The following is a 27,243-nucleotide window of genomic DNA, read 5'->3' on the forward strand; positions in this document are numbered from 1 at the left end:
ATTGCAGACGCTGTCCCTAAAGTCTGGACGGGACAGTTCCTCTGAAGCAGACCACATCACCATGGAGAAGTGAAGGAAAGCAAAGCAACTGCCAGGAAAGCTGCTGTAGTCCTTGGACTTGCATGCTAGGCCACGCGGAGTCAGAGAAGGATCCACCTTTCTGGTTTGGCACCATTATTGACACCAAGTGTTTTGTTCTGATCCTTAGTTAAGGATGACAGGAACCTAGAAGACACTTAAAGCATACAGAAAAATATCCTCTGAGGTGCAGAAATCCTGCCTTAAAGTTAAGATGTTAAAGCTAGCTGTCCAGAGAAATACTATGAGATCACTTGATGAGTCTGTAAAGTACACAGCAGGTAACAGTCAGGTAGTATTAAAGGTCTGAAAGCCAAAGCTGGGTGAAAACCTGTGCTTTGAGTCAGCCTGGAGTTCTGGGATCAGCTTGAATACCTTGGTTGAGAAGGACCGAGGGAGATGTTAGACTTAGTCGTAAATGGAATTTTTGATACCGGGCGTAGATGCTGTCATCTGACTCCCTAGTTTGGTGGTTGCTCTTGGCTTCATTCTGAGCTGAAATGTCTCGCTTTAACACCATCCCAGTCTGTAGCCCCACCACTTCAAGCTGCGATTCAGCTAGGTTGGATTCAGCTAGGTTGTCCAGGCTCAGCCAGGCGAGGTGTGAACAGATGTGGCTGGATGACAGCCAAGGAGCCGGAGAGCTGCGAGAAGCGGTAGCCCGGATTCGGTAGGTAACACTCCCCTGGGGATCGTGTAGCGTTAATTAGCGCTGCCATGAGGGGGGACAACCTTGGAACCCGTGGGATTCAAAGGCCACGGGACAAGCTCGAAGAAAGAAAACGTACAGGGAGCTATTAGACAAAGCGCCACCAGCGGTGCAGAATGCCTGCCCTCTCCGTGGGGTGTTTTCTGTGTCCTCTGCCCTCCTGTGCTGGAAGCGTAATACAGGTCTAGATGGACTGCTGATGTACAACACCGCGGTCAGGCACGTGGGTTTTGCTGCCGGAGAAAATTACAACGTATTGCTATTGAGGAATAAGAGACCTGTATGAAAAGGGCTGTAGGTAATGGCTGTTTCTAAACCTCCTCTTCTGGCCTGAGCTGTGCAAAACCAGCCTTCGTTTCAGCATGGTGTTCTGTTAAACTGCTGCTGTTCTAGGCCAAAGGTAGTCATTCCCGTATGTGTATACTGATAGAAAAGCTATGGTATTAACATCAGATTCACCGATTTATTATTTTTTTCCTGGTAGTAGATGTGGGCACACAGGAAGGTCATGCTCTGGGTTCTTTATGCGGTTTTGGTGTGGTTTTTTTTGCAACTCTCCACTTCGCATTGACTACAAATGTTTATGCGTATACTTAGAAAAGGCTGGGCTGGAAATAAACTCCTCTTTGCAGCACTCCACCTCCTGCTTCATATTTTAAGAATCTTGATTCCATCCCAGTAATTTTCCAAGTGGATTAGCGCAGGTCACCGAGGCATTCGCATCAGGAAAATGCAGCGAGATGTTGCTGTCATCCTCTCAACCGCTCCAGCACTCCACCCCGTCGCTTATCAGCCCACACTTCAGTAATCCTAATAGCTGTGTCATAGCAAGATTAACAGAAAATCCAGGCAAATATTTATGGTTCCTTTTGAGGTACGTGTTAATGCAAGAATGTGAGGTGGGATGGATAGATGCGTTATTAGGGGAGCCTGCAAACATTGCTCATGTGGGCCGAGAAGGGATCCTGCCAGGCTGGGAAAGCTGCTGCCAGCTTGGGGAAGGGGCAGCGATGAGGTTGCACTACTCGTGAGCATGCAGGGCTGGGCACTGTGTGCAGCATCCCCCAGGCAGAGATGGGGAAGAGGGAGCAGCCGTGGCTCTCAGGGGAAAAGGGCGAACAAGAAGCAGAGTCGGAGTTGCTCTCGGTGCTACGCCAGCATCGTACGGCGACTTGGCAATGAGCACGGGAGGAGAAGCACAAAGGCAAAGTGAAGGAGGAGTAGCTCGAGGCTGGAAGACGGAAGAATGTACAAGGTGTCATTTAGCATTAAATGCCTGGGGAGGCAGTGTTAGCTGGGAGGTGATGGCTTTCATTTTAGGGAAGACTGGTTCTTTTTTTTTTTTTTTTCTGTGGGGCTGTGCAGGTTTCTGGACTTCGGGGAGCGATGCGAGCAGGCTGACAAGGTACGGCCTCCTTTCCCCAGAGGAGTACAGCAAGTCCCAAGGGGACCGGGTGCCAGGCCCCAGCTAATGAGGAGGGTACTCAGCACTAACTAGAGCCGTGCACCTGGGGACTGCTGCTGAGCAAGGCCTGGTGAGGGGCATGGAAGTGAAGCAGAGACCAGTCTCCAAAGCTGAGAGATAGAAAAAGAGAAAGGTCAAAGGGTTCTTTATGCCTGAGAAAGCCACAGTAATTTCTAGTTCATGTAAATTTTGCACACTTTTTTTTTTTTTTTCCGGAGGGGAAAAGAGGCAGCATTCCTTGTATTTTGTGTGTTTTTTAGGGGTGATTTATTCTGAATCAGCTGCAGAGCTTTGACAGCAGAGGGAGCAAGTGAGCCTCAAATAGTTGCTTTCAACAAAACCCAGCAGCAAATAATCACAGCCTTTGCAAGAGGTAAATTAAAACCATCTACTGCTTGGGAAACATGCACAGCTCAGCATCTTCCCTCCATAAATATTTCCTTGCTGTTGAATCTTTGTAACCCCTTCGGAGCCCAGCTGCCGTGCTCTTCCCTGCTAGCAGTGAGCCTCCTCCTCGCCGTGTGCTCCGTGCATGCCTGCCAGCGGAGATTTGGGCTCGCTGAGAACAGCTCTGTGGCTCTGTTGGACCTTAGCGGCCCAAAAACTCAAGAAAGAGTTTGTGCAAAACCAGTCCAGCCTTTCTGCATGACATGGGCAGCCTGACGTGCCAGCGGAGAGGCTGTTGGTACTAAAGCAGCAGCTTTTGGTAGCTTCCTTAGCACTGCTCGTGCATTGCTTTTGCTGAAGTAATGCTTCAGCTTTGGAAAAAAAAAAGAGGGGGTCTCACTGTCTTCTGTCGTTGCTCTTAAACATGAGTCTGCACACACATCAGGAGCAGTAAGGTAGCTGGAAGTGCACTCTGTTTCTCTTTTAAACATTTGTGGTATCAAAATTCACTCTCAGGGTATGTTTTTTTCCCCGCCTATCTGAACAGCGCTGCATTCTTTTCTACAAAGAGATGATTTGGGGCGTGTGCTCGGGGTTTCGCTCCAGGGAAGCTGAGAGCAAGCTGCCATAAGAGGGCTCCAGAGCCCTGTTCTTGTGTCTGCTCTTTTGTGGAGCACTCTTCCCCTCTTTCTTTAACAGTAGGTCCAAGCTGCCTTAGCAAAACCCCCTACACCAGTCCTAATTTCCCCACACACACACTGCTCAGACTTGTTATGAACCAGGTCTCTTTATTTTACCAGGTGTAGTAGAATATAGCATAAAAATACCTTATTACTAACAAAGCTTACTTCTCTGCCTGAATAGAGAAATTGGACCTAGTGAGATTCCCTCCTTTGTACTGTTGTAACTATACCCGTGTCTCAGGAGCTGCCGGTGTAGCCAAGACGAGGATGCCCGAGACGAGTTAGAGGCGGCGTTCGTCTGCACGTGGCGTCTGGTACCCAGCATCTGGTACCCAGCACAGGAGCTCTGGGCAGGGGAGCTGCATTGCCATGACGATGGAAATTGCAAAGGCTGGCTCTTGGGATGCTCGCCTCGTGTTTCTCAAAGGAGAAGAAAGGTGGAGGAAAGCAGTAGCAGTGGAAACGCGGCGTGAATTCTCGCTGCAATAGGTGGCGATGACGAGCCCGACGTGGGGCTGTGGGTAGTAGTCCCCAAATGTGCTTCCCCCTGGGGAAGGAACAACATGAATATCATGTAGGAGCCAGGCAGCGTATGAGTAAGCATCCAGCAAGTCTTCCATGCAAATTTTTGGACGTGGAGTAATGAGTTCCAGTAATAGCTCGCTGCTGACTCGCCGCGCTGGAGATGTTGTGAGAACAGGCGCTGATAGCGTGTTTACCAGTAAAGATCCAGCTGCCAGGCTGGGCCATGGAGCACGGGGCAGATGGCCTGCTATTTATACTGCTGTTGTGCTCGGAGCAGATTCCTCCGTGTTGCCACTGTCTGGAGGGGAAAAAAGGAAATGTCCCCTGGAAGCGGTGAGGACGTATTTCACAGGCAGGACAGTCAGCTCCAGCACACCCAGTCTGCTTCAGGGGCTTTTTAGGCATCTCCTCGTTGGTCCTGTTTAGGTGGAACACTTCTGGTCCTGGTGTGGATCCTTGTGAAGAGTTTATTTTTAAACATGGCCAGTGTAAGGTATGTCTGCTTCGATCTGGCACCTGGCTGTAAGCTTGTCCCTTTTTAACGCAGGCTCCAGAGGCAGTAAAGCAGGCTCTTTTTAACTGTCCTTCTCCCAAAATTGTTCACGGGGAGGCTAAACTTACCCAGCTGCTTGTAATCAAGATGTGCGATGATTGCCCTGGTGAGGCAGCCTGTTGTGTCTTGTCAAGCACAAATAGAAATTCCAAGGAAGGATGGGATAATTAGAAGCAATCCAGTGACTCTTGTGACTGTATAAAAATAACAGGGCTTTTTAAGGATGGATTATTTTTAGCAGCCTCATGTGAAAAAAAGTTTTGCGGAGTTCTGTGGCAGAAGACAAACGAGGTATTGTACCTGCTTTTCTCTATTTCTCTCTCTCTCAGAGTATGATGTGTGCTGAGGGTCTTGCTACATAAAGCCAACTGGCTCTGGAAGGCGTTGGGGTAGCTCACACAGCCTGCTGGCTTCCTTACCAGCAGTCGTCGTGTAGCAGGGCGATAACTACTTAGTGGGTATCAAAGATCTGATTTAAGATGAATATGGTTCGAACAATACACCCAAAGAAACCTCGCAGCCTGAAGCTCTGCGATGTTGGACCTGATGATCTCTTGAGGTCCCTTCCAACCCCTACAGTTCTGTGATCCTGTGATGTCTGTGACATCAAGTTTCTGTCGATTTTTCTAATATAGTATATAATTTGTGCGTTCCTGGGAAATCAAGAAACGGCGGGTTTATATTAAAAAATAAAAAAATGGAGGGGGGAGACTGACTGTGTAGCGGTCTCACCAGCAGCTCCGTAGCCACCAGCCAGCAACACCAAACCATTCCACAGAGGTGCTTTGGTGTAGCGTGTGTTACCAGACGTAAAGCTGATGCACCTGAACAAGGCTAAACAAAACTGGAGATAAATACTAGATGTGCTCTTGGGTGTTCTGCTGGTGAGATGTACATCGAGAGCAACGGCGACTTGGGTGACTTGGGGAGCTGCAGCGGGTGAAGCAGCTCCTCCTCAGACCTGGGGTGGGACAGAGCGGTGTTTCCACTGGAGCGAGGCGAAGGACACGGATCCTTCTGTGGTGTCTGGCTCCGTTCTTGCTAAAAGTCTTCTGGTTTGAGAGGCTGATGCTGGGGACGGTGGGCAGCACCACAGTCCTGTGTGAGGGAACCGCATTGGGGAAGAAACTTAGAGACACTGAGTGTGAGGTTATGTTGCTTTCCCTTTCTCTAAATGCCTTCCTAATACAAAGCTTCAGCTGTGGTGTTTCTTCAGTAATGGCAACCTCATCCCACGGAGAACTGCAGTAGGTGTTGTCTTGGAATCCTAACGCTGATTTCCCTCTCCAGATGCTGTCGTGCAGGCATTATCTGCCTTACTGAGACCTGACGGTCTGAAGCTTGGTTCATTGTTACTTCTGGAGTCATAACGAGTTTTGTGGTTTCCACCCAAATACTGCTGCATTGTTTTGTGTGATTCTGAAAGCGAAACTAGCACTGTACAAAAAATGAAATTTGTCCCGTCAGCTGTTGTGGAGTATGTCTGAGCTGCTGGACGTGCAGCACTGATGGCAGCCAGGGAGCGCCTTCAGATGCGGGGCTGCTTGGCCTTCATTCATCCTTGCGTGTACGCAGGCTTGCATGTGGTTCTGTTTCGTGGTATAAAGGTAAGAAAATGTCTTTTTTTTTTTTTTTCAAGTTGTTATTCCCAAGTAAAATCACTCCTGTCAGCTCTTACCATCGGAACGAACGCACCTGTGTTTCAGCTCAGGAATTCAGACTAACATGAGATGGAAGAACCGAGAGTTTGCTGAGTGGACATAAATATGCCCTAACTAAAAGGGCAGATGCATTCCTGATTTAGAAGAAATTCTCAGCTCGTTAAACATCATTTTCCAGTAGCTACGTAATTAGGGTTGCTTGGAAAGGAGGTGTCAGCCCCCGGTGAAGCAGAGCGTTGTGCAGCCGAGTGCCCTCGCTGCTGGACGGACAGAGCGCTGCCTCTTCGCTGCTGTCCCTTTTGTTCTCCTCCTCTTTTGTCTTCCGTACAAACAAGACCGCTGTGCTTCTCTGCAGCCTGGTGTCCTTGCCCGTGTGCATCCCTTACGGAAGAAGGGGGAAAACCCTTTAATCCTTAGGGGCGATGGCGGTGGCCTGCGGCGTTTCCGGAGCTGTAAGGAAGTGGCTGAAGTTCCTCCTCGCTGACTCCCCTCCGCAGAAATGTGGCAGATAGGTCTTTTTCCTTTTATGGCCAATAACGCTGGTTTCCCTTTGCAATAAAATCCTGGGTCAGAAGTGGAAGCGAGAAGTCGGTCAGGGGGAAGGGGCTGGTCTTACCAGCTCCCAGCGGGTGGGGATGAGATTTGCGACACAGCAAGTTCTAGACTAAAATAAACCCGAGTTACAACATCTACCCAGAGGTGCCTGCTTTGTTTGCTCGAGGGGTGCCTCAAGCTCTCAGTCTTGCTTAAGACAGCAATTAGGCATCATGACTATTCTTAATTTCATGGGGAGAAGTTTATCTGGTCCGAGCCCAGCTAAGGAGGGTTTTCAGATGCTCTGATTGTGTCTAGGAAACTCTGATTGAATCTAGACACACGTAGGAAGACAATACCTGCTTCTTGACAGTTACTTTTACTGTTTCGCACCAAGCAAAGTGTCTCGGCCTCTAATGGATGTCTCAGAATAGTTTTCTTCCTGGGCCCTACGGAGCCATTTCATACAGCAGTTAATGCGGTCTTGCTGCGTGACACTTGGCACCGACTCCTCTCCTTAGCTAAGGAGAGGTAATGTCCCTCTGGGTGGTAATTGCGTGGTGGTGGTAAGCCAAAAGACAACTTTCTCAGCCAATAATGTCTCTTACAAATCATCTGTGGCTGCAAATGGCTTGATGAATTTGAACCTTAAAAGTGTTTTTCTAATAAAGTGAATCTCCTCTTTCTCGCTACAAAGTGCTTCACATCCTCTTTCACGGCTTTAACGCAAATGGTTTATTTGGCAATCTTTTAAAATAACCACTCAGTTTTTAAGTGGCACAGCTCTTGTTCCTTCCCTGCGAAGCACGCTGGCTGCTGCTTTAGTTTCACTTCTCATTCAGCCCTTGAACTCTGAAATCAGGAGGAAAGACTGACTGGTTGGGAGAGTCTGCCGCGATGTTCCCAGGGCTGTTGGTGAGCCTCCTTCGCCGCTGGGAGCTGCTGACCTCGACAAGACGGATCGCTTACGGGCTCCTCCGCTCTTCCCTGCGGCAGGCAGGAGGGAAAGGCTCTTCCCACCTGGTCGGGCTGGTTGTTAGGTCCCCGCTTGCGCCTTGGAACAAACGAGTTGGGTATCCCGGAGGATGAGAGCTCATGTAACTATCTCAGCACCTTACAGATCTCCTGCTTCATTCCAGCCGCCCCCTCAGCAGATAACAGCTCCAGCTGTGGGCGTGTGGCTTCTCTTCCAGAGGAAGGTGGCTTTGAAGATCCCGATTCCTTTGCTGCTGACTGTAGGAAGCAGCAAAGGAATCTGCTTTGTTCACATGGGAAGCTTCCTCTTGGTTACCAGCTGGTCAGTAGGAGCTGAGCACTTCCCCACGTGTCGGGGAAGCACTTTGGAAATGGTTTTCAGTAGCAATTGCACATTCTTCAGCTCTGGTTTGACAATAGCGTATTTGTGATCACACTTTTTTTTTTTTTCTTCTCCTTCCCTTGACTTTACAGCAGAGGTCCAAGGGGAAAAAAGAACACAATCTTTAAACTGCTCTGGGGCTGGGGAGATGGTAAAAACCAATCCTCTTTCTAAATACTTCATTTGTGCTGCCAGAATTGTTGATTTAATCTTTCAGTATCCCACACTGCGTTTTTGTCTGGGCTTGGTTACCCTCTGAGGGTACGGCACTTAATCCTTTCGAAGGAACTGCCTGTGCGGTGTAAGTCAATAATCCAACCTTTTGATAAGGTAGCCCCCAAAGGTAACTAATCTTCATCCTCGCCTACTTTCAGCTTTACCGAAGCACTCGGTACTTGCAGGCTTCAAATTTTTCCTATTTAATTCAGAGAGTCTCAGCAATCTTTGCTAGGTCTTGTGTTTGGACTGGAAGGCACGCATCCTAAACTGAACAGCACATCCTAAACTGAACATCGGGTGAAGGTCTGCACCCAAACTTGCCTGCTGCTGGAGCTTCCCGGTGGTGCTTGCCCGAACCAGAGTGTGGGGAAGAATGGATGAAGCCCGATGTTATTTAGGGCAATGACAGCCATCAGTGGGATTCATGGCAAGCCTCCTTGGTACGGGGGTGGAACAAGGGAGACAGCCTCTGCTGGGTGAATGGGAGCATCTGGCAGAGCCCATCTCAGCAAGAAGCAACATTTCCTCCATCTGTGACCTGGGATGGTGGGAACTTGCCTTCCTGCTGCTGCATGAGCAGGATCCTCCCCTGCAACCTGGCCTGACAGCAGCGATACAACACGGAAACATTTTGCTGTCGTGGTTGGGTCATGGCAGAAATTACTGCTGCTGCTTAGGAGTTACTGCTGTTTCTTAAACAGGTCCCTGGAGAGGAGGTGGCTTGTAATTTATTATTTTTTTGTCTTTTATAGAAGGCAGCCTTGCAACATGTCTGGTTTATAGACTAGCCATGCCATGCAAATAGTTGAGCAGTGCATTTAGTTAAATTGGTTTGGTGCTACAGAGAAGCAGGGGAGGGGAGGGGAACCAAGCTTTCTGATCAGTGTTTGCAAGTGTAGCAGAAGGGGAACTACTTTGCTTGGGATTTCACAATGTAAAGCATTGCAGCTCTTCTTCCTTTCTCACTTCTGTTCAGATGAGCCTTCTTTGGAGTGATCCTGAAACCTTGCAAATGTTTGTGTTCAAGAGCTTGATTTTTGTCTCATTTTCCCAGCCTCCTGCCTCGTCTCACATGATTGCGTGGAAGCGAGCCTGTCTTGCTGGATTACCAGCTTTTGTTTCGGGGCCAGGCAGGGTGGAGAGGCTCCCCTTGGAAGTGCTCACTCAGTTTAGCTTTATTTTAGGCAGATCCAAGATGGTCCTCCTCTTATTCCAAAGTGCTTCCGACCGCCGCATTTTTCCGAGACTACTAAAAACGCGAATCGAAAGGGATTATAAGACTTAAATGAAAACTAAATTACAGATTAAACGACTCTTCTAATTAGGAGACAGAAGTGTCCTGAGTTGGCCCTTGTTTGGCAGGATACTGCTTGAGCCTGCCTGCAGGACTTAGCTCGGCCGATCGGTTTGGTCAAGACTGGACGGGTCTGGGTGCGAGCGGGCGCAGTGTGGGATGGCCTCGGGTGGCCCTGTCCCCTCTGCCACGCTCCTTGCATGCCCAGGTGGGTTTGTGGGGTGTGCAGGGCCCCTTGGTTGTTCCTGTATCGCTTCAGACCTCTGCAAATTGAAGGCTGGTGTGTTCCTGCCTGCAAAACACCCGCGGTTGTTCACTGGGATGTGAAGGCGTACGTACGGCAAGGGTTGACGTTGGTCTTTTTCAGCATTGCAACGCGTGCTTTGGGTAAGAGACTCTTTGGGTGTTGCAGCCTCTGCCCGTGCCTCCTGATTTTGGGTATCGTTTGTCTCACCCTTCCCTGAAAGCTGCTCCACTCCGGTGTCCTGCTCCTGGCAGCCCCGGGGAGGCATATCGTGTCTACCAAAACTGTAGTAGGGCTTTGGAAACCCTCCTGAAGCTGCACTTTTGGGGTTTCTCTTGCCACCTCTGCACCAAAGGGAAACCCGTGCCCAGCTGGTGTTGGTCTGGACTCGTCGGTGCTTTGGGTACAACAAGAGGCAGTGAAAATGTCAGCTGGGGGCTCTGAAAGAGGAATTGGTGAGCTGCCTGCACACTTATTTCCCTGGTTAGTTCTTAATGCTTTACTCGGCTTTGCTGCAGCGCATGCTCATTTGCTTGGTGTCTATTTTTTCTTTTTTAGCAGGTATTTGAATAGCTTTTGTTCTATGGGAGGAAGTCCAGTGCCTGGCTGCACTGGAACATCAACTGGAACATCAGGTACAACGTCTCCCATCACGCGGCACTGCCTGGTGCTTTGAGGCTTTCAAAGCCTTGCCCAGCGCCCTTCCTAACCACGCAGCACCCTTCCTAGCCAGGGTGTTTCAGCAGGCTGTGCTAGCACAGGCCGCTGGCTTTGGTTTTTACCACTAGCTTGTTTTAGGGTAGCAAACGAGTTGCAGCTGACTCGGTGTCACCCTGGTGAATCTGGAAGATGGAGGTGAGCAGTTCAGAGGGCCGTTTTCACCATTTTCACTTTCTGCCATAAGCACCATCTGCCTGCTGTGCTGTGCAGATCAAATTCAGGGGCTCCGAAAGTGTCTTCCCTTAGTGTCTGCATGGAGAGGAACAGGTAAGAGGCAACTCTGTATCATGCAGGCATTAAAACAGAAAAGTTGTACAAACTTCTGAGATTTCAAGGTGGCCAAGTATCATTTTGTTCTTATTTTCCTGTAGTTCTCTATCCTTGCTGGTTCTCCGTGCTTTTGTTTGCTTTGGTTTTGCTTTTTTTTTTTTGGTTTTGTTTTTGTTATGGCTAGCTTAAATCTGGGAGCAGCTTACTTGTGGGGTTTCCCCTTGTTCAAGGTTAATTTCCCTGGCAAAGCAAGCTGTACTCGCACGGTTTCTGAGGGTTTATTTCGCCAGCATAGCCACTCTGCTCAGAAAGCTCACGTTTTTCATCCCTTGCAAGTGTTGCAATGACCTGGGGTGTTAACTTATGCTGTAAGTAGAGAGTACTGATTAAAAAAAAAAAAAGCTCTAAATTGATAAAGACGCGTGCTAACGCTGCTGAATTACTCTCAGAGTTGCCATATTGCAAAGACTCATTAAAAGTGGACGTAGGTGTGTTACATAAACCTGGGTCTCCACGCAACTGCTGCTGGAGGAGAGGACATCTGTAAAGGAGTTCCTGGTGTGATCCTTTCCTAACACAAGAAAATCTGGGAGACGGTAGGGGGAGAGAGGCCGAGGAGAACAGCAGGACAGCCGGCTCTGGAAGAGGCTCTGCAGTTCCTGCCCCAGAAAGCAGTGGGGAGGGATTGGTGTCTGGGGCAGGGCGATGGGGGATTTGTTTGTCTTGTGGGGGTGGAAGAGGGAAGCTTCAAAATTAACTCCAGTGTTTGTTCCTCCTCGCGGCCTTACAATGCTTCATTAGCAGGTATCTCTGCGAATAAGGTGCCTTGCTTTTGTAACACCTTAACCATCTCCTTATCTTTGGGTGCAGTCCCTCGAGTTATCCTTCAAAAATCAGGCTGCTTGCCTTGCAAGCTAAATGTGTTCCTGTCCCGAGGTTTGCATTGTTCCTTCAAATCCACAGTTACTGTTACTTAGCCCTGCTAGATTTCTTGATTTGGAGTTCGAGCAATTGGAAACAAAATCGCTTTTTTGCTGTGTACAGGCTTAAATGGATGACCTCTTAGATCTCCTCTGCTGAGTGGAGTAAGGCAATCTGCAGCAGAGGGGAGATGCAGGAGGGTCAGGTGCTGAGCGCTTTGAACCAGTCCGCTGGCGTTTAATTATTTACTTTGGCCGGGCAGGCGTACAGCTGATACCTGCAATCAGTCCTGCGGATCTGAAAGCTGGTTACCGGCTCCGCGTGTGGCTCCGGTAGCAGGTACTGAGTTTCTCCGACTTCCTGCCCTAGGAGAGAGTGCTGTGACTCGAGGTATGCTGATTTGAACGTCTTCAGCGTGAGGTCACAGCCTATATTTAACCCACCTTTATAAAGTGGCCGAGTGGTGGCTTCCTGTACCTGCACTGCCGGTGCCTCGGGTTGCTGGATGAGCGCCGCGAAAGGTGCCTGAGCCGATCCCCCCGGCTGTCCCCAAACTTCTCTGCTTGGGGAGCTGCTGGATCCTGCCCAGAGGCAGGGGACCAGCTTTTGAAAAAGCATTGTTTTGGGGGGTGAAGCTTATCCTTACGAGAAACACTTGTTTCTCAGTTTAGGGAAGGGATCCTGGTGAGATGAACGAGTGATGCAAATATTGCAGTGTCCATTTATGCAGCCGTCCTGCTGCCTGGGACTTGTGATACATTCCTCACATCCATGGGACTTAAGAGGAAGTAACTTTGAAACAAAAATACTTCTTTTAAATATCAGTAGGCAAATTCTTTAAACTTTGGTACAAGATCAAATTAAAGCATGTTCATTTTCAGCAGCAGGGCTGTTTCTCTGGTTATATTACGGTAAGCGAGCAGTTTCTCATGCTAGCAGTTTCCTCTCTGACCAGCAGTGGGGTGTTACTGCTGCCCAGCAGCACTTCTGGTGTGAAACTGCAGGTATTTTGGTTCTATACGTCTCTAACTATATACTAACGTCCTGCAGCCAAAGCACCAGGTAATCCAGCCTCTTAAAGCTGAGCTCTGGGGAGGGGAAGAAGCTTGCTTTGCTTTCCTCTGTGTTTTGGGCATCGCACGTCTCCATTATCTGAAAGGTAGGGGGGATTGTGATATGCTGAATTTAACAAAAACATCTAAAACAGGAGGCGTTGGTTGGAGTTGTCATTTTTGGTAACTCTGTTTAATACATGGCTGTAAAAGCTTTAACCAGCGCTGTTGATGAGTGTCAGGTATAAACGTGGATTTTCCTTATCCCCATCCCCTGCAGGTCTCCAGTTACGTTTTCCTGCCGCCCCATTCACACAGACCTAGTCCCAGGCTTCGTTTCCCCCTGCAGCCTTTCCCCTCCCAGAACAAATCATGGCTGTGCGAGGCGAGGAGACGTCACTTTTTTTTCTCCCAGCAGCTCGTCTCCTCCTTTCTCTCCTTTTCCATCCCCAAGCCCCGAGAGCTGCGGTGTGGCCGGCGGCCGCTGAGCGGCAGCGCTGCCTGAGGAACAGCTGCTCCAGGAGGAGGAGGAAGAGGAGGAGGAGGAGGAAGCCACCCAGCACTGATTTCCTCCCCGCCGCTACTTCGGCACTCCTTGCCCACCCGAGGCATTGTGCCCGTTTTGCCACGCCGAATGGGTTTTATGCTTTTGGGGTTGGTGCCTGGGGTTCATCTCGCCTGCTGCCCGCAGCGGTGCCAGCTTTTGGAGCAGTCGGATGCCCACGAGCCCCCTTGTGCTGTGCTGGGTGTTCCTACGTATCTAAAGCAGGCGCTCTGACCAACGTGGATTGTTTGGGGCTGGATCGCGTCCTCTTTATCCCAGTTAAACATATAGGAAATCCCAGAATTAACATATAGGAAATCCCAGAAACAGCTCTGAAGGGGTTGGCCATGAGAGCGTATCCGTGCTTACGCTGGGCTCACGGAGCTCCGTCTGCACCCGCTTTTACCCGAGGTCGGTGTGGCGTTCAGGGCAGCGGACGCTTTGCGGGGAGGAAGGCTGTGTGCTTGTGTTCTCCCATTACCTCCTCTGCTTGGGAATTGCAGCCCTGTAATTAAACCGGCGCGGCACAGATTGGCCCCGAGGTGCTGTTCCGAGACCGTTGCGTTCACATCTGGTTTGGGGTAAAACTTGGCCGGTTTTGAGGCCAGCCTGCTCTATTGTGTGTCTGCGAGCAGGAAGGAGCGGGGAATCGAGCGGGGGGCTCCGGCCCAGCCAGGCCGAGGGGATGCAGCGCGTTACCCCCCGCCGGCTCGGCGGGGAGCGCAACCGCCGATGTCCCCACGTGTGCCATCAGCGGCGGCTGATGAGAGCTGAGAGCTGGAGGGCGGTGATGACAGCCTGGTGTACTGCCTGGTGTTTGAGAGGAGCTTTTCTTTTTTTTTTTTTTTTGGCCTTTTTTTTTTTTTTATCCCTCCCCTCTTTGCATTTTGCTCAGTCAGTAAGTGGCTTCGCGTAACCTCCCCCAGAAGCAGCAGGCACGCAGGAATGCCGTGGGCAGCCGGTCCCGGGGCCGTTGGCATCGTCTGATGTTTTCGCCTGGGTCGAAAGCAGGCAAAGCGGGTGCTGACGGGCTCGTGGCGGTGCAAACAACAGCCCGCCTGTGGCCGAAAGGACACGGGGGCTGGCGGGGGGAAGTTCATTTCTCAGGGCTTTCTTCCCCCCGGTGCATGGGCTGGACCTCGGAGTTATTTTTAGCAGAGGATGGAATGAAAAAAAAAAAAAGTTGAGGCTGTGTTTTAATACTTCAGCATCTGTGGCGAGGATCAGTGGAAGTGCTGAGGGAGGCCGGTTCCCATAAAACACTTCCTTGTTACCTTCATTAGAGGCAGGGACAATTAACAAGGGCCGTTAAGGATCGCGGTGGCTGCGCTGCAAGGCAGCGGGCTGGCCCTGAGCACAGAGAGCCGGGCGTCCGCGCTCCTGCCCCTGGGAACAAAGGATCCTCCTGAACCCAAACATGTTTGTGCTAATCCCGGCTGCTTCCTGGCGGCCAGCGAGAGGAAACGGAGCCACTACCTCTAACAGATGTACAGTGAGGAGATTACAGTGTGATTAAACACCCTCTCCATCACATCCTCCTCTCCGCTGTCCCAGCCCAGCGCGTTAATGGACTGTCCCAGGCCGCCTGCCAAGCCCGGGCAGATGTAACAGGCAGGAGATACTTAATCTCCGGCATCCGTGCCTGGTTTGGAGCCGCTCACGAGTGCCAAGGCTTCTCCAAACCGCCCTGGAAGTGTGAGCTGTATTAACTGTACCTGCCTGTTAGGCTGGCCCTGCCTGGGAGGAGGGCTGGGCTGGGGAAACACAGCGAATTCACCCCCCTGGAAGGGATTAATTTAACCGAAAAGCTTTTATTTTTGTTAAGACAAAAATAAAACGTGCTCTCCCACGTTGGGTACCTCTGTGTGACGGTCGGGGTTGGCTCACAGACAACTGCAGGAGAAGCCGGGCAGGATTTGGGGACAGGATTTGGTTTTGGAGGAGACCGATGCGCTCCCCGGCTGTTAGCTCTGGGGGTGGGAAGGATGCGTTCCCTCTTTGTGTGCGTTGAGATGCTGCCTCATCTTGCGGTAGCCTTGTCGTGGTGCCAGGATTGCACAATGGAAATAATCTAGGGTGCTTGCAAAAATCAGCCGTCCTACTGCGTGTTTAGGTTAATTAATATGGAAATGGCAGAGTACATTTCTTTACCGAGCAGAAAGCTGCTGCTGAAATAAAAGAACCCTCTGTGGAAATTCTGTCGAGATGAAAATCGTCGTTGTGCGGGATGTGCAGCGCCCTCGTCGACGGAGCGGGTTTGATTCAAGTAGGTGTAAAAATTCCAAAGGTCATTTTTCTGTTCTCAGGCGGCGGCTGTGACCTTAGTTATGGCCCTGGAGCAGCTGCCTTTGTCTGAACCACACACTTACACACTTTCCTCTCCTTTTTGTGCCGAGGGGTCCGACACCAGTTCCTGTAACTGCTAACAATGGGCCGTTGTCTCGCTTAAATGAGAAGCTGCATCGAGCTCTCAATGGCCCGTGCGTTGCCAAAATGTTCCCTTCTCTCTCCTGGAAGGGGAATGTCGAGGCCGGAGGCGTGCAGCAGGTGATGGTGGTGGTTAAAACCCCAGGGATGTTGGTGCTCAGCCCCGGGCGGGGCCAGGATCGCAGCCGTGGGCCCAGCCGTGACGGCCCTCGCTGCGCAGAGCTCGCCGTGAGATGCCTCCAGGTTCACCTAGTGCCAGCACATCTGGGAGCCTGCGAGGCTCTGTCCTTTCCCTTTCTCCTCGCCCGTAAAGGAATCCCTTTCCTGGGTGGAGGAGACAACTGTTTGGCAAACAGCAGCAGCCCCGGCTCGAGGGAGAGCGTTGTTTTTAAATACCCGCGGCGTTCAAAGCCGGGGTGGCGGCGGTAACAAAAGGCAAAGGGAACGGCTTGGTGTGAAGGAGAAGCGGCTCCGTCTGCTCCAGAAGGGCATCGCTTCTACTTCGGCAGCGAAGGAGGCTCCTGGAGTTAAGTAATTGGGAATCGTAGGCTCCTGGCTGCAGCGCGTGCCAACCCTTCTGGCAGAAAGCTGTGAAATCTTTGTTGCTGGCGTGTGAAAGTGGTTCTGGGTAGCAGGGCCCCAGCGACCGGTTTTAACCCTTGATGTATGGAAAAAAGCACGCAGGGCTTTTGATCTTCGAATAGCATTTGGCTGGGTGTTGGATAAAAGGGGGAGGGAGGTTCCTCGCCGAGGAGGCACCCAAAATGGTGCCTGATTTAACAGCTCTAACAGGAAAATGCAGCGTAGGACGAGTGATTCACAGGGATCAACAGAAACAAGGCACCTGTAGCCCCTTAAAGCTTCGGCCTGCCTGCCCGAGGTGCATCGGGATGGTGAGTGATGACAAAACGCTGTGCTGAGCTCTGGGACGTGGACACACGCTCGGCTCTCCTCCTCCAGCCCTGTGCCCTGCGGTGTGCAAACACGTCCGGCTCACCAGCCAGGGCGAGGAGCCTTTCATTCGGCAGATGAAAGCCGAAGCTATTAAGCAGCTCCCAGCGAGCACAAATACAAACAAGTCAACGTTTTGCACCCCCCCCTCCTAGGGGTGGCTTCCTTGGGAGCTTTGGTCTTCGTCCTGTTTGTCTGATGATCAAAAGCGCGCTGCTGCCTGCGCGTGTCTTTAGGCAGAGAAGGCACCGAGAGCTGAGGAGAACTCTTGGTTAGATGGTGGCTAATTCTTTTGTCTATCCGATGAACGTCCGAGCTCTTTATTAAAATAAAATGAAGGTAATGCACTCAAAAAGGTGTCTCTGCAGTTGTCATCTCTCACTAGCTGCGCGACTGGAGCAGGGCAAGGCTCTCTCGTGGGACCTCCCTTGGTGTGGAGGGGAAGAGGATGCTTCACAGCCATCTGGTTTTCCTGCCACGGGGAGAAAGCTGGATGTAAAAAGCCCGAGTCCCAGCCCTGAAGATGAAACAGTTGGATCGTGAAACGTGCGCTTCTTCCAAGTTTGATTTGGATGCTTTTTTAATCGTCCTCAAATTAAAGGAAAAATCTCTTGTTTGACCCAAAACAAAATTATGTTTTCTTTGGACAGCCAGCTGAAAAAATCAACTGTGTCGCCAGTGTTAGTCCAAGCTCCCTTGCCAAGAGTGCCTCCACAGCTCTCCTGCTCCGAGCAGCTTTACCAGCCTGAGCTGAGTCCTGGTGCTGAAGAGCCTGCAAGAACAGGAGAGCTCAGTCACTTGCTCTAAACTTAGTTCAGCTATTTTGGTTGAATTTGTAAATACTTTTTCAGATGCCACCTCTGTTCTGTGGACGCTTGTCCACATCCTGCCTTGTAAAACGTTTACTCACATAAACTGCTCTAACTTCATTTCGTGAAGTTTTACAAAGCAAAATATAGACTTGCTTGTGAGGTGAGGCAGAGTTCTTGATGCAACCGCAAAACAGCAGCAAGCTTTCCATCACAAGCTGAACTAAAAGCCCCTTGTATGCAGGGGAAAGATCTTGCTCAGGAAGCATAGGAGCTTGGTGACCTTTAGCGTTGTGTTTTCATTTCTGCAGCCAGCTCCTGGAAGCTACTGGTTGACCCGGTGGCCGTTCCACGAGTTGGGGTGAACTTGGGTTTACAGACTCGTTTTACACGGTTTCAGATAGCTCCAGTTGCTTTTTGTACCTGGGTTCTTGTGCCTTGGAAACCCCTTGGCTGCTGTTATGGGTGGTTTCATTCTGGTCTCCAGTGGGGGACAGACCTACAGACCTCTCTGGGGCCTTGTGCCTCTACGCAGAAATTGCCAGCCCCATCCTCAGCTGAGAATCTGCAGCATGGTGGGGGAAGAGATGGGAATTTTTCCAATCCCTTTTTCCAATCCCTAATGCTCTTAGTGGTGTGCTGGGTCTTCTCTTTCTTCAACGTTTGCTGTCTTCTTCAGGAAACATGTCGGAAGTGCCAGGGCCTGTGGAAGGAGCACATGAACCTCACCTGCGAGCAGCTGGCTGAGAAGGATGACATCAAATATAGGACATCCATGTAAGTAAAGGCCACAAACAGGCAAAAATAGGGGGGTGGATAAAATCGTAAAGGCGATGCGACAGGCAATAAGTGGTGTGGAGGGGGGGTAAGAAACTCAGCCGTTGTTGTAAACATTGGAAGCCCTGAAGTCTTGCTGGGTGTCGTTACCTTCCGTCAGGGAGGTACTGGAGGCATCAAAGCTGAGGGGTCAGAAGGCTCCTGGGATGGGATTTCTTTCTGTGAAAGATACTTGGCAAGGGATCCAGGTGGTAATCTGAGAACGTGGGAGAGTTGTCACCAGACCAGCCTGTTCCCCTGGCTAGCCCGATGTCTCGCAGGCTGGCACCTGGTCCTTCTCCGAGGTGAGAAACCCCCGCTGTGTTGCTTCCATTCACTTGGGGGGAGAAGGGAGGTGTTGTGCTGAGCCAAAGCAGCGTCTTGAGTCAAAGGAGCTTACCTTCTGAAAACCTAGGCCGGTGACAACATGCCGAAGCGTGGCTTGCTCAGCTACTGCTTTCTGGCTTATGGATGGATGTGTTTGCTCTCAGTAGTTTTTCTCTGTTTCTAACCAGTCTGTCTGTAGGAATCTTTACAGAATCGAGTCACGTTTTGAAATACTTGCGTGTAAATCTCAAGTGTTTCCCCGAAACCTTCTGAAGCCTGAACTCTCTCGTTGCTACCATAGATGACAAAGTCTGCTGGCTTTAGGAGAGGAGTGAGGGCTGAGCCGTGAAGCTGCATGTTTGGCACAGTCAAGTGGGAATTGCCTGTGTTGCCCAATCCTTTCCTCTCTGATTCAGCGTGTCCGGTACAAGCAGAGGTTGGAGAGCTCCTCCGCTGGGAGCCTGAATGATTGTTGCTTGCTCATCTCACAGTTCATAATTTAGAACAAAATATTGTCACAGATTTGATATGGTTTCTTTCCCTTGCCACTCCTTTCCCTGTAGGAAAGAGGGGCGAGAGGGAGGAGAAACAAGTTGTCATGTCCCTACCAAGGAAAAAAAAATCAGTTTCAAAACCTTTAGCAGATTGTTGCCGTAGATAGATGAGTCGCACTGCACGGTACAATAAAAGCTTCCTTTTGAAGCCTTGCATAAGGAAAGGGAAGCACAGCTGGAGTTCAGGCCAAACTTCCTGCTGGGCTCAAAGTTTCCAAAAAAAACCCTGCATCAGCAGCATCCTGTTGAGCAGAGGAGGGAAGAGCAGCTGCAGCTCACAGAAGTCAGTCTCAAATTGATTTTGTTTTCCTTCCTGTCTATTCTTAGTGCATCTCCCAATACCTGGGCGCAGGTCGTGCTGGATATAACCGCACGGGAGCTCGGTGTAGCTGCAGGGCAGCTGAAATTCCCACCCCTAGCTGCTCCTTTTTCCACCTCGCCACTCACTGCTTCCCCGGTTGTGCAGATGGAGCAATCTGTGGGGCTGTGCCTGCTTTGTTGCTGTGATCCTTCTTTAAAATACCTCTCTGTCGTCTCCCAAACACATGTTGGCTTCGCAGGGCCTCTGAAGCAGCTGGGTGGAGATGCTGGCTGGGATAGATCGTTCCCCACTGTTGGGTCAGCGCAGCCAGAGGACCGTGCCTCCCTCGGCCGAGGCAGCCCCTTCGCTCTGCTGTCATCAAATTTCAGTTCTCCTAGATGGCGAATTAAATTGTAACGTGATCTCCCGTGGTCAGAAAATGGGCCCTCAGGATGACAGCTTGTACTCTTAAGTCTTTTAATTAAATGAGCGAGGCTTTTCTCCGTTTCAGTGCCAAAAGAAGTATCGCCGTGGGCTGAGCCTTTGCACTGGGGCGTGTTGCTGCCAGGCTGCCTCTTCGGGACGGGACCGCGCTGCGTCCTGGATTCCCGTCCGTGCCTTGTTAGAGTAGAAGCCTGTCTTTTGCACCTAAAGCAATAACCTCTGGAAGACTTACGTAGGGAATTTTACTGGGAAAGCCCAGTCTCTGTGGGGAAAGACATGATTATCTTTCAGTTACTGATTTAAATTTAACGAAAACCAAATAAATCTGGAGCGTAGCAGCCAGCATTGAAAAAAAATATACATGGTCATGGCGACTTTGTAACCAGAGCAACAGCCAAACATAAAACTATCGAGCAGATGACAGCAAACAGTTTGCTTTTCCTGAACTTTATCTCCTGGACCATATTTCTTTGTGGCAGAGTCAGGAATCTGCATGCCCTTTGGTCCCTTGACTTACGGTTTAAATTCCTCCCAAGCCAGAGCCTGGCACCGCTGTGTTTTGGCTCGCATGGAAACCAGAATCGGGGCCGTAGCATGCAGTAAGTGATTGACTTTCCTTCACTTAATTTGTTCTTGAGTTGTCCTGGGCTGGCTCCAAGTGGAGCTGAGCCCAGACCTCCTTGGAACAGCGGTGGACTGTGGGGATAGCGTAGGAGGAGAGAGAAGGGGGAGAGGGGGTTAAAGCCGTGCTGGGATGGTGCAGCAGTAACTTCACTGCAGGCTGGTGAATGCAAACGGCCCATCTCTAATTCTTCTCCCTCCTCTTGTGTTGCAGAGAAGAGAAAATGACAGCTGCCCGCATTAGAAAATGCCACAAGTGTGGGACTGGCCTGATTAAATCGGAGGGTTGCAACCGCATGTCCTGCCGCTGCGGCGCTCAGATGTGCTACCTCTGCCGGGCTGCCATTAACGGGTACGACCACTTCTGCCAGCACCCCCGCTCGCCCGGGGCTCCCTGCCAGGACTGTGCCAAGTGCTCTCTCTGGACAGATCCCACAGTAAGTAACGAAGGGCTTTTGTCACTGATTCGCACCCTGATTTCAATTACCGTCCGATGCCAGCGGGTTGAAATACACGCGTTCCACCAGAGGAAAACAGCCGGTTTTAGACAAGCACGACTTTTCCTTCTCCCAAGGCAGCTAAAAAACACGCTGAAAGCCTCCATCAGCACAGACTTAATCTGACCGCGACTTGGAAGCAACTGGTGTTGCTTTAGGAAAAAACACAGACAAGGGCTTTGGTTGGAAGTGCTCTGAGCGCCGTTTTGGGGAGCAGACTTGTGAAAAGAGCTGGTGGGCAGCGTGTGCTGGCAGCAGGGCACAGCAGCAGGCGTTGGGATTACTGGGACTCGTTCCTGGCTTTGCAGCTGAGTTGCTTTTTGGTACGGCTCTGCATCTGCTGTCTTGCTGGTGCCCAGTAGCTTTACTTATCCGCTCAGCTGACTCTGCGAGTCCCTTTGCAGAGACAGACCTGCTGAGAAAAGTGCCTGCGAGCCAAAGGTCCCGAGCTGCAGTTGTGTCCGTTCTCACGGCTGTTGTCAACAGCTGCAAAGGAAGAATTGCAATAGGGACTGAGCCGTAAGGGAAGCTCCAGTAAGGAACTTAAAACTTCACGCTGTAATGCATCTTGTAGCTGTGGCAAGCATGGGATGATACTTTCACACAGCGTTTCTGTAAACAGAGGTTGTCTGTATCAGAAATCTGGAAGGGAGTGTAGGTAGGAGCAGGAGCTGAATTTCCTGATTTCAGCAAAGCAGTAGAGCAACATGGATGTGGATCTGCCTTTGCAGGGCCTGTCTGAGCTTCAGTTGTTCCAACACTTCTTTGTCTCAGGATGCTGCGGCTTGCCAGGCTGCTCCCAGCATGTCTTGCAGGAAAAGCTCACAATCCTGTGCTAGTGTGGAGCAAAGAGCAAGCCACTCGAATTGACTCCCTTCTTCCTATGAAGTGTAAGCTTCCTAGTCCTCTGCTTGCCTGTCTTTGTTCTCTGCCTTACCCTGTCACTGAGAGGTGCTAAACTAAGCAGGGACACCTGCTTCCAGGCACCTCTTAGCCCCACATTTTGGACGCCTGGCTATACAGTCCCTGCAGTCCTGTCCCCCTTTCCCTGGTTTCCTCCACGATGCGATTCGGCGTTCGGCAGCGCTGGAGTCCTTTGTTCCCGTCAGGCTGCTGATTGTGCTCAGTAATGGCATTTGTTCTGAGCCAGAGAAAACATGAGGCCTCTCAAAAAGCTCATACTGTACTTCAAAATAAATAAATAAGCAAGCAGCACAAAGAGGGCACTGTCACCGGCCCATTTCCAGCTCTCTAATTAACCAATGTTGTGGCAAAGGAAAATTTCCCACCGTCAGCAGAGAGCTGGCACTACCTCCTTTTTTTCTGGATGACAGAGCATTGGTGGTCTGGGGAGTTGACGTGGGGTAACTGTCCTCGCTGCAGTGCAAAGCATAACAGGAAACTCGGCTGTTAGCTTCTGAGCGTAAAATCATCAGTACCTGTTTGCATCGCCCTCCTTGCAAGGGGCTCAGTGCCATGAACATAACCCCACCTGGGAGATCTGCATTCTCCTGTGGGACACGTGAGCAGGAGTTAACGTGGTAGATATGAGGAGTGGGAGCAAGTTTGAACCTTGGCATGGGGATATGGAAGAGCAAAATGACACTGTAGTGTCTTGTCCTTCATCAGGGATGATGCCCGTCTGAGGGTTTAACCCCACCCCAGCTCTGTTGGATGGTACATGGCATCTTCTAGTGTGTTTCTCATCTTTTTTCTTGTTCTGCTCAATCTTTTTTATTTTGTTGAAGTCGGTAGATGGCTAGTGCTATCAGCCTGGGAAGAGAGTATCTACTGTGGGCTTGTGTGTGTTAGCAGCCATGCTCTGCACACGTGCAGAGAAAAGACAAGGCTGGGGCAGCTGGGGAATTTGCAGCCATTGCTCAGGAGCTTCCACTTGTCTCCCTGCATTAAGCTCTGCTGCAAAATGGGGAGGGCACACATGCGCCACCAAAGCATGGCTGTTAGGGGGTGACAGGGCATTGTTCTGATTTCTGATGTGTTCATGTACGCCCCGGCTAGAACAGTCTTCGTGGCAGACCAGCGGCATGGTCACAGTGCTGTTGTCTTGTCAGTTTGTGTTTCACGGGTGCAGATTTTAGCTTTCTGTCAGACCTGGGTAATTTCACACTTCTGTGAAGAATCTGTTTTGGTTCTAACTCCCCGTTATTTAAGGCAAAATTTGGGTTTCGTTAAAATAGGGAGGCTTTGTTCCTTTCCAAATGTTTAACGTTTTCTGAGTCTAAAATGATCCTTGAGAAGGGATAAATCAACCTTTTCATTAGCTTGGCTTAAAAAACGTATTAAAGACATTTAATTAGGATGTATTAGAGGCATTCTTCTAGGAACTGCAGCATCTGTTAGTCTTTGTCTCAAATGATCTTGGGAGAATAAAGCAGACACTTCAAAATTCCCCATAATAAAAGGTTAGTTCCTATGCTGTAATCAGCCTTGAGTCTAAATTAGAGGTCTAAGTGCAGGATTTGCTGGCTTGGAGACAAGCTGCAAGCAGGCTGTGGTCAGCGGCTTCCAGGGTAGCAGGCAGTAATCGCTTAATCGCTGCGTTTCTGCTACAGCTTATCGTGCCCTGCACCTCTGCAGGACACAAGCACGTGCCACGCGCTCTTGCCAGCAAGCTGCTTGGCCAAAAGTCCTGGTGCACGTGTTCTGCAGCCTGTGCTAGCCTGGGCTCGGCTTGCTTGCCGAGGCATCGCTGCTTGCACGAGAGGCTGATGCAATAAGGGACAAAGCAAAGGATGGAGCGGTGAGGACTGATTCTGCAAAGGGCGAGCTCAGGGGCTGAGCGTTCTCTGGCTTCTGAATGTCTGTAGCAAACCTGAGGCTGTGTGCACAGTGCTGGGTGCATTGTAGGTGGTTTGTACTAACCCCGTGATGCAGTGTGACTAACGCGTTTTGACTGCTTTGATAAACCAGGTTCTGCTCTCATGTGTGTTATTTTTAATGCAATACTTACCTTCTCAATGATACTGCGCAGCAGTTTTTTGACTTTAAACTTTAAGATGTCTTCAGTAACTCCTAAAACACTCCCAAACACCCCTCATTAAAGTTCAAAGCAGAAAACTAATCCTTTTAAGGTGTTTGCAATTAACCCTTTTTCTAGTATTATAACCAGAAGATGTTGAGTGAGGACTATGTAGAAATTGAAATCCGTTAGGGAATTGCATGAAGTACGTACACAGCACTGACCCTAGTGTTTGCGGGGACAGAAGCTTGGAGTGTTGCGGGGAACTCCCCCAAATTGAGCTCTGAAATGCCCTAATCATAAGCACACGCTTAATTCGCGGTATCCACAGAGAGCCCTCGATACGGCGTGTCTGTCGCTGAAAGAATCCTGCATTTCTTAAGCACCAGCGTGCGCTTGGTCCCCGTGGTGGCCCCCCCTTTTCCTGCAGCGCTGCCTGAGCCCCGCTGGAGCTACAACACAGGCTGCTTTCATCTCGCTTCCTGCTGCACGGAGGAACGCGCAGCAGACAGCCTGCGCCTGTTCTTGCTCAGGCTCTCCGCAGCTGATCTGGGAATGATTTGAAACAAAACCCCTTAGTCCTTTTGGAAGCCTCCGTCGTGAAAATCATTTCAAGTTTATTGGGAACGGCTGTGGCCACACATACGTGGAAAAAAAAAGCGGTGAAAAGCCAGGAAGGGGGAGGCGATGGCGGCAGACGCGCCTCCAGCCCCTCTGCAGGGATAGGGGAGGGCGAGCGCAGCCCAGCAGCAGTCAGCAGGTCTCTTGTTTTCTCCCTTTCAGGAGGCAGGCAGCCCTTTTCCCGTGACACTTAATAATTAAAGAAGATAACGAGGAGCACAATAGATAACGGCAGAGCTTTCAAAAGCTTCGCCGGGGCACTTTTGTTCTGGGCAGAGGAGGTTTCACGTGGGGGCTCGTCCCTCGCAGAGCTCTCTGGCTGCCATGTCCCCCTTCTCCCCTCAGCCTCGTTGCGGCGATGAGAGGCCCTTGGCTTAGCGGCCCGGCTCCTGATTCAATCTGTCCGCAACCCAGCAGAGCCCAGCCATCCTTTCTGATCGTCTCCGTGCCCTCTGCATTCCGGTTCAGCGGGAGGAGGTGGAAAGCAGGAGCCCTCTCGGCGCTGAGAAGGGAGCGGGGCCTGTCACAGGCCTCAGCCCGCTAGGCCAGGCTGGTCAGCAGCCTGGTATCAGGCAGCATCTCGCTGTCTGTCTGGGGACAAAGCTCCGTCCTGTCTTGCCAATTAACGTGCAGATACTAATAATAACCTCGTTCACTCTCTGCAGCATTTGCCGATACGGTGGGGGAACGCGTCTCCTACATCCTTTGCGTTTTCCCTTGGCCACCTCCCTTCTCCCGTGATGCAGCGGAGCACGGGGAAGGGCCACGCTGTAGCGTTGCCCTGCATTTTCTCTCTCACAAGAGAGCCTGGTTACCTCCTCCTTGCTCAGAAACACACAGGCTGGTCATGCTGAGAACCCCCTGGGGTGTGGGGGGTTGCTTTTTTCTTTTTCTGTCTTTATTTTTGCTGCAGGCAAGGCAGCTGACAGGAAGATGACTGTTAACTTGACAGGACAAACCCCTTCAATCCACGCAGCCTGTGAACAGGCTATTAAAATTATAATCTAATCCTTTATTCAAGGTCTTGATCTCACTCAGGAAAAGGGACACAAGAGGCTTTTAAAATTGACTCCACCCCATTAGATGACATTAGACGGTTTCTTACCACAGCAACCAGCCCTAAGTGCTGTAATGAAAACTTAATTTTTGGTGTGGATGCTTTGCCCCTAAATGAGTCTGTCATCCCTCTCCAGTTACGGTGGAATCAGAAAACAGCCTCTGCTCCTCAAAAACTAGAGGTGTATTGCAAAAATACCGCTGTTGTGCTTGGTGTATATTTGCAGCCCGGAGACTTATTTGTTACTTCTGACCTATGACGGTGCAGGATGTAGTAGCCAGAACTTGCAGCCTCAGCTTTTCTTCCAAATAGCCTAAAACTATCTTAATGTGCACATATCCCCATTTTCTTTTTTGTTCCAGCTGGAATGTGGATCTTTCCTAAATGCTGCGTGTATTGAACTGTGCTGAGCCAAATTTAATGTCAGGTTCTGATCTGAAGTAGGAAGGTGCATATTGTGCAGTGTATTTTTGTTCTCTTTATATTAATGGATACCAGTTTTTCAGAAATACTGATGCAAAAAGGCTCTGAGCCAACGCTTGGTATGTGGGCTTAAGTATAAATGCTTCTCTGAAGTGTGTCCTAACATCGGATGGTTAGCAGCAGAGAAGCAGCAAAGCTGCTAACCTGTTTTCTCAGATGTGGCTTGTTATGCCTCCGCTGTGGTGGACAGTCAGAACTAGTCCAGAACTAGTCTCACTCAGCCAGGTCTGTAGTTTTCCCCTCCTGGGTCTGCAGTCAGTAGATGTTTTTGCCCCCAAGGCGTGCTGCAGGGTTTGCCCCCTCTTGAAGATGAAGAGGGGACGGGGCCGAGCAGGGCTCTCCAGCAGTTGCGTTTGAGGTGATGTTTCGTGTTACCCTTACGAGACAGGCCTCATTTTGGAGGTCTGGCAGATGGGGTTTGCAGTTATGCATTTGCCCCGTGCTCTGGGGGCTGCAGTAATTGGAGCCAGCATCGCTGGGGGGTGGCTGCAGCTGGCTCGCCAGCCCTGGGGCAGATGGCTTTGTCGATCTGTCATTAGTGCAGAGGTCAGCTGCAGTTTAAACCGGGGGTCAAGCAGCCCTAGCTGCTGGAGGGTCTTGTGAAGTTGTGCTCTTGATGTGTCCAATTCCCCAGACTTCTGCGGGACTGACGTTATCAACAGCTGGGTGTGCAGGAGTCTCAAAAGAAGGGGATGTTGCAGCCTGGCTCTGGGATGTGATGGACCGACTGCTGTTAGCATCTGAGCTGCGCTCTCCATGGCAGCAGGATGGTAGTGTCTGGAAAGGACCATTTTGGAGGGCTACTTCTGGACTTAGATTGCAGCAAACACTTTGGTTAAAAGGGACTCTTGCATATTTCCAGGCTTTAAGATGAGGCTTTTTACCTTTGTGCAAGGGAAGGATATAGGATAGTTGTGCTCAGCTGTGCTTAAAATATCAGCATCTTACTTGTCACATAACTTAAAAAAAAAAAAAAAACTGGAAAAACGCACATGCTTTTTTTTTTTTTTTAAGTGGCAATAAGATGGGAGAGGTGCCTATCTCATTTTCAATGGCATTGAAAAACAATATTCTGGGAACAAATCAGTGAGATCTTGAAGCTTTGGGGCCACCCCCGGAGAGCACCGCTCGCTCAGCGA

At 50.3% G+C, this 27,243-nt stretch overlaps 1 protein-coding gene across 3 annotated transcripts in view; it reads left to right on the plus strand.

The window, feature by feature from the left end:
* The window catches only part of RNF216 (ring finger protein 216), a 77,045-nt gene that overhangs the window by 43,886 nt on the left and 5,916 nt on the right, over nucleotides 1-27,243 (plus strand). For all 3 annotated transcript variants that reach the window (XM_066977900.1, XM_066977901.1, XM_013174888.3), the window contains exons 14-15: nucleotides 18,083-18,180; nucleotides 20,681-20,903. In XM_066977900.1, coding sequence (XP_066834001.1) covers nucleotides 18,083-18,180; nucleotides 20,681-20,903 — 321 coding nt within the window. The remainder of the gene's footprint in view (nucleotides 1-18,082; nucleotides 18,181-20,680; nucleotides 20,904-27,243) is intronic.

The sequence above is a fragment of the Anser cygnoides genome, chromosome 15, assembly GCF_040182565.1.
Source record: "Anser cygnoides isolate HZ-2024a breed goose chromosome 15, Taihu_goose_T2T_genome, whole genome shotgun sequence".
In the NCBI taxonomy this organism is placed as follows: domain Eukaryota; kingdom Metazoa; phylum Chordata; class Aves; order Anseriformes; family Anatidae; genus Anser; species Anser cygnoides.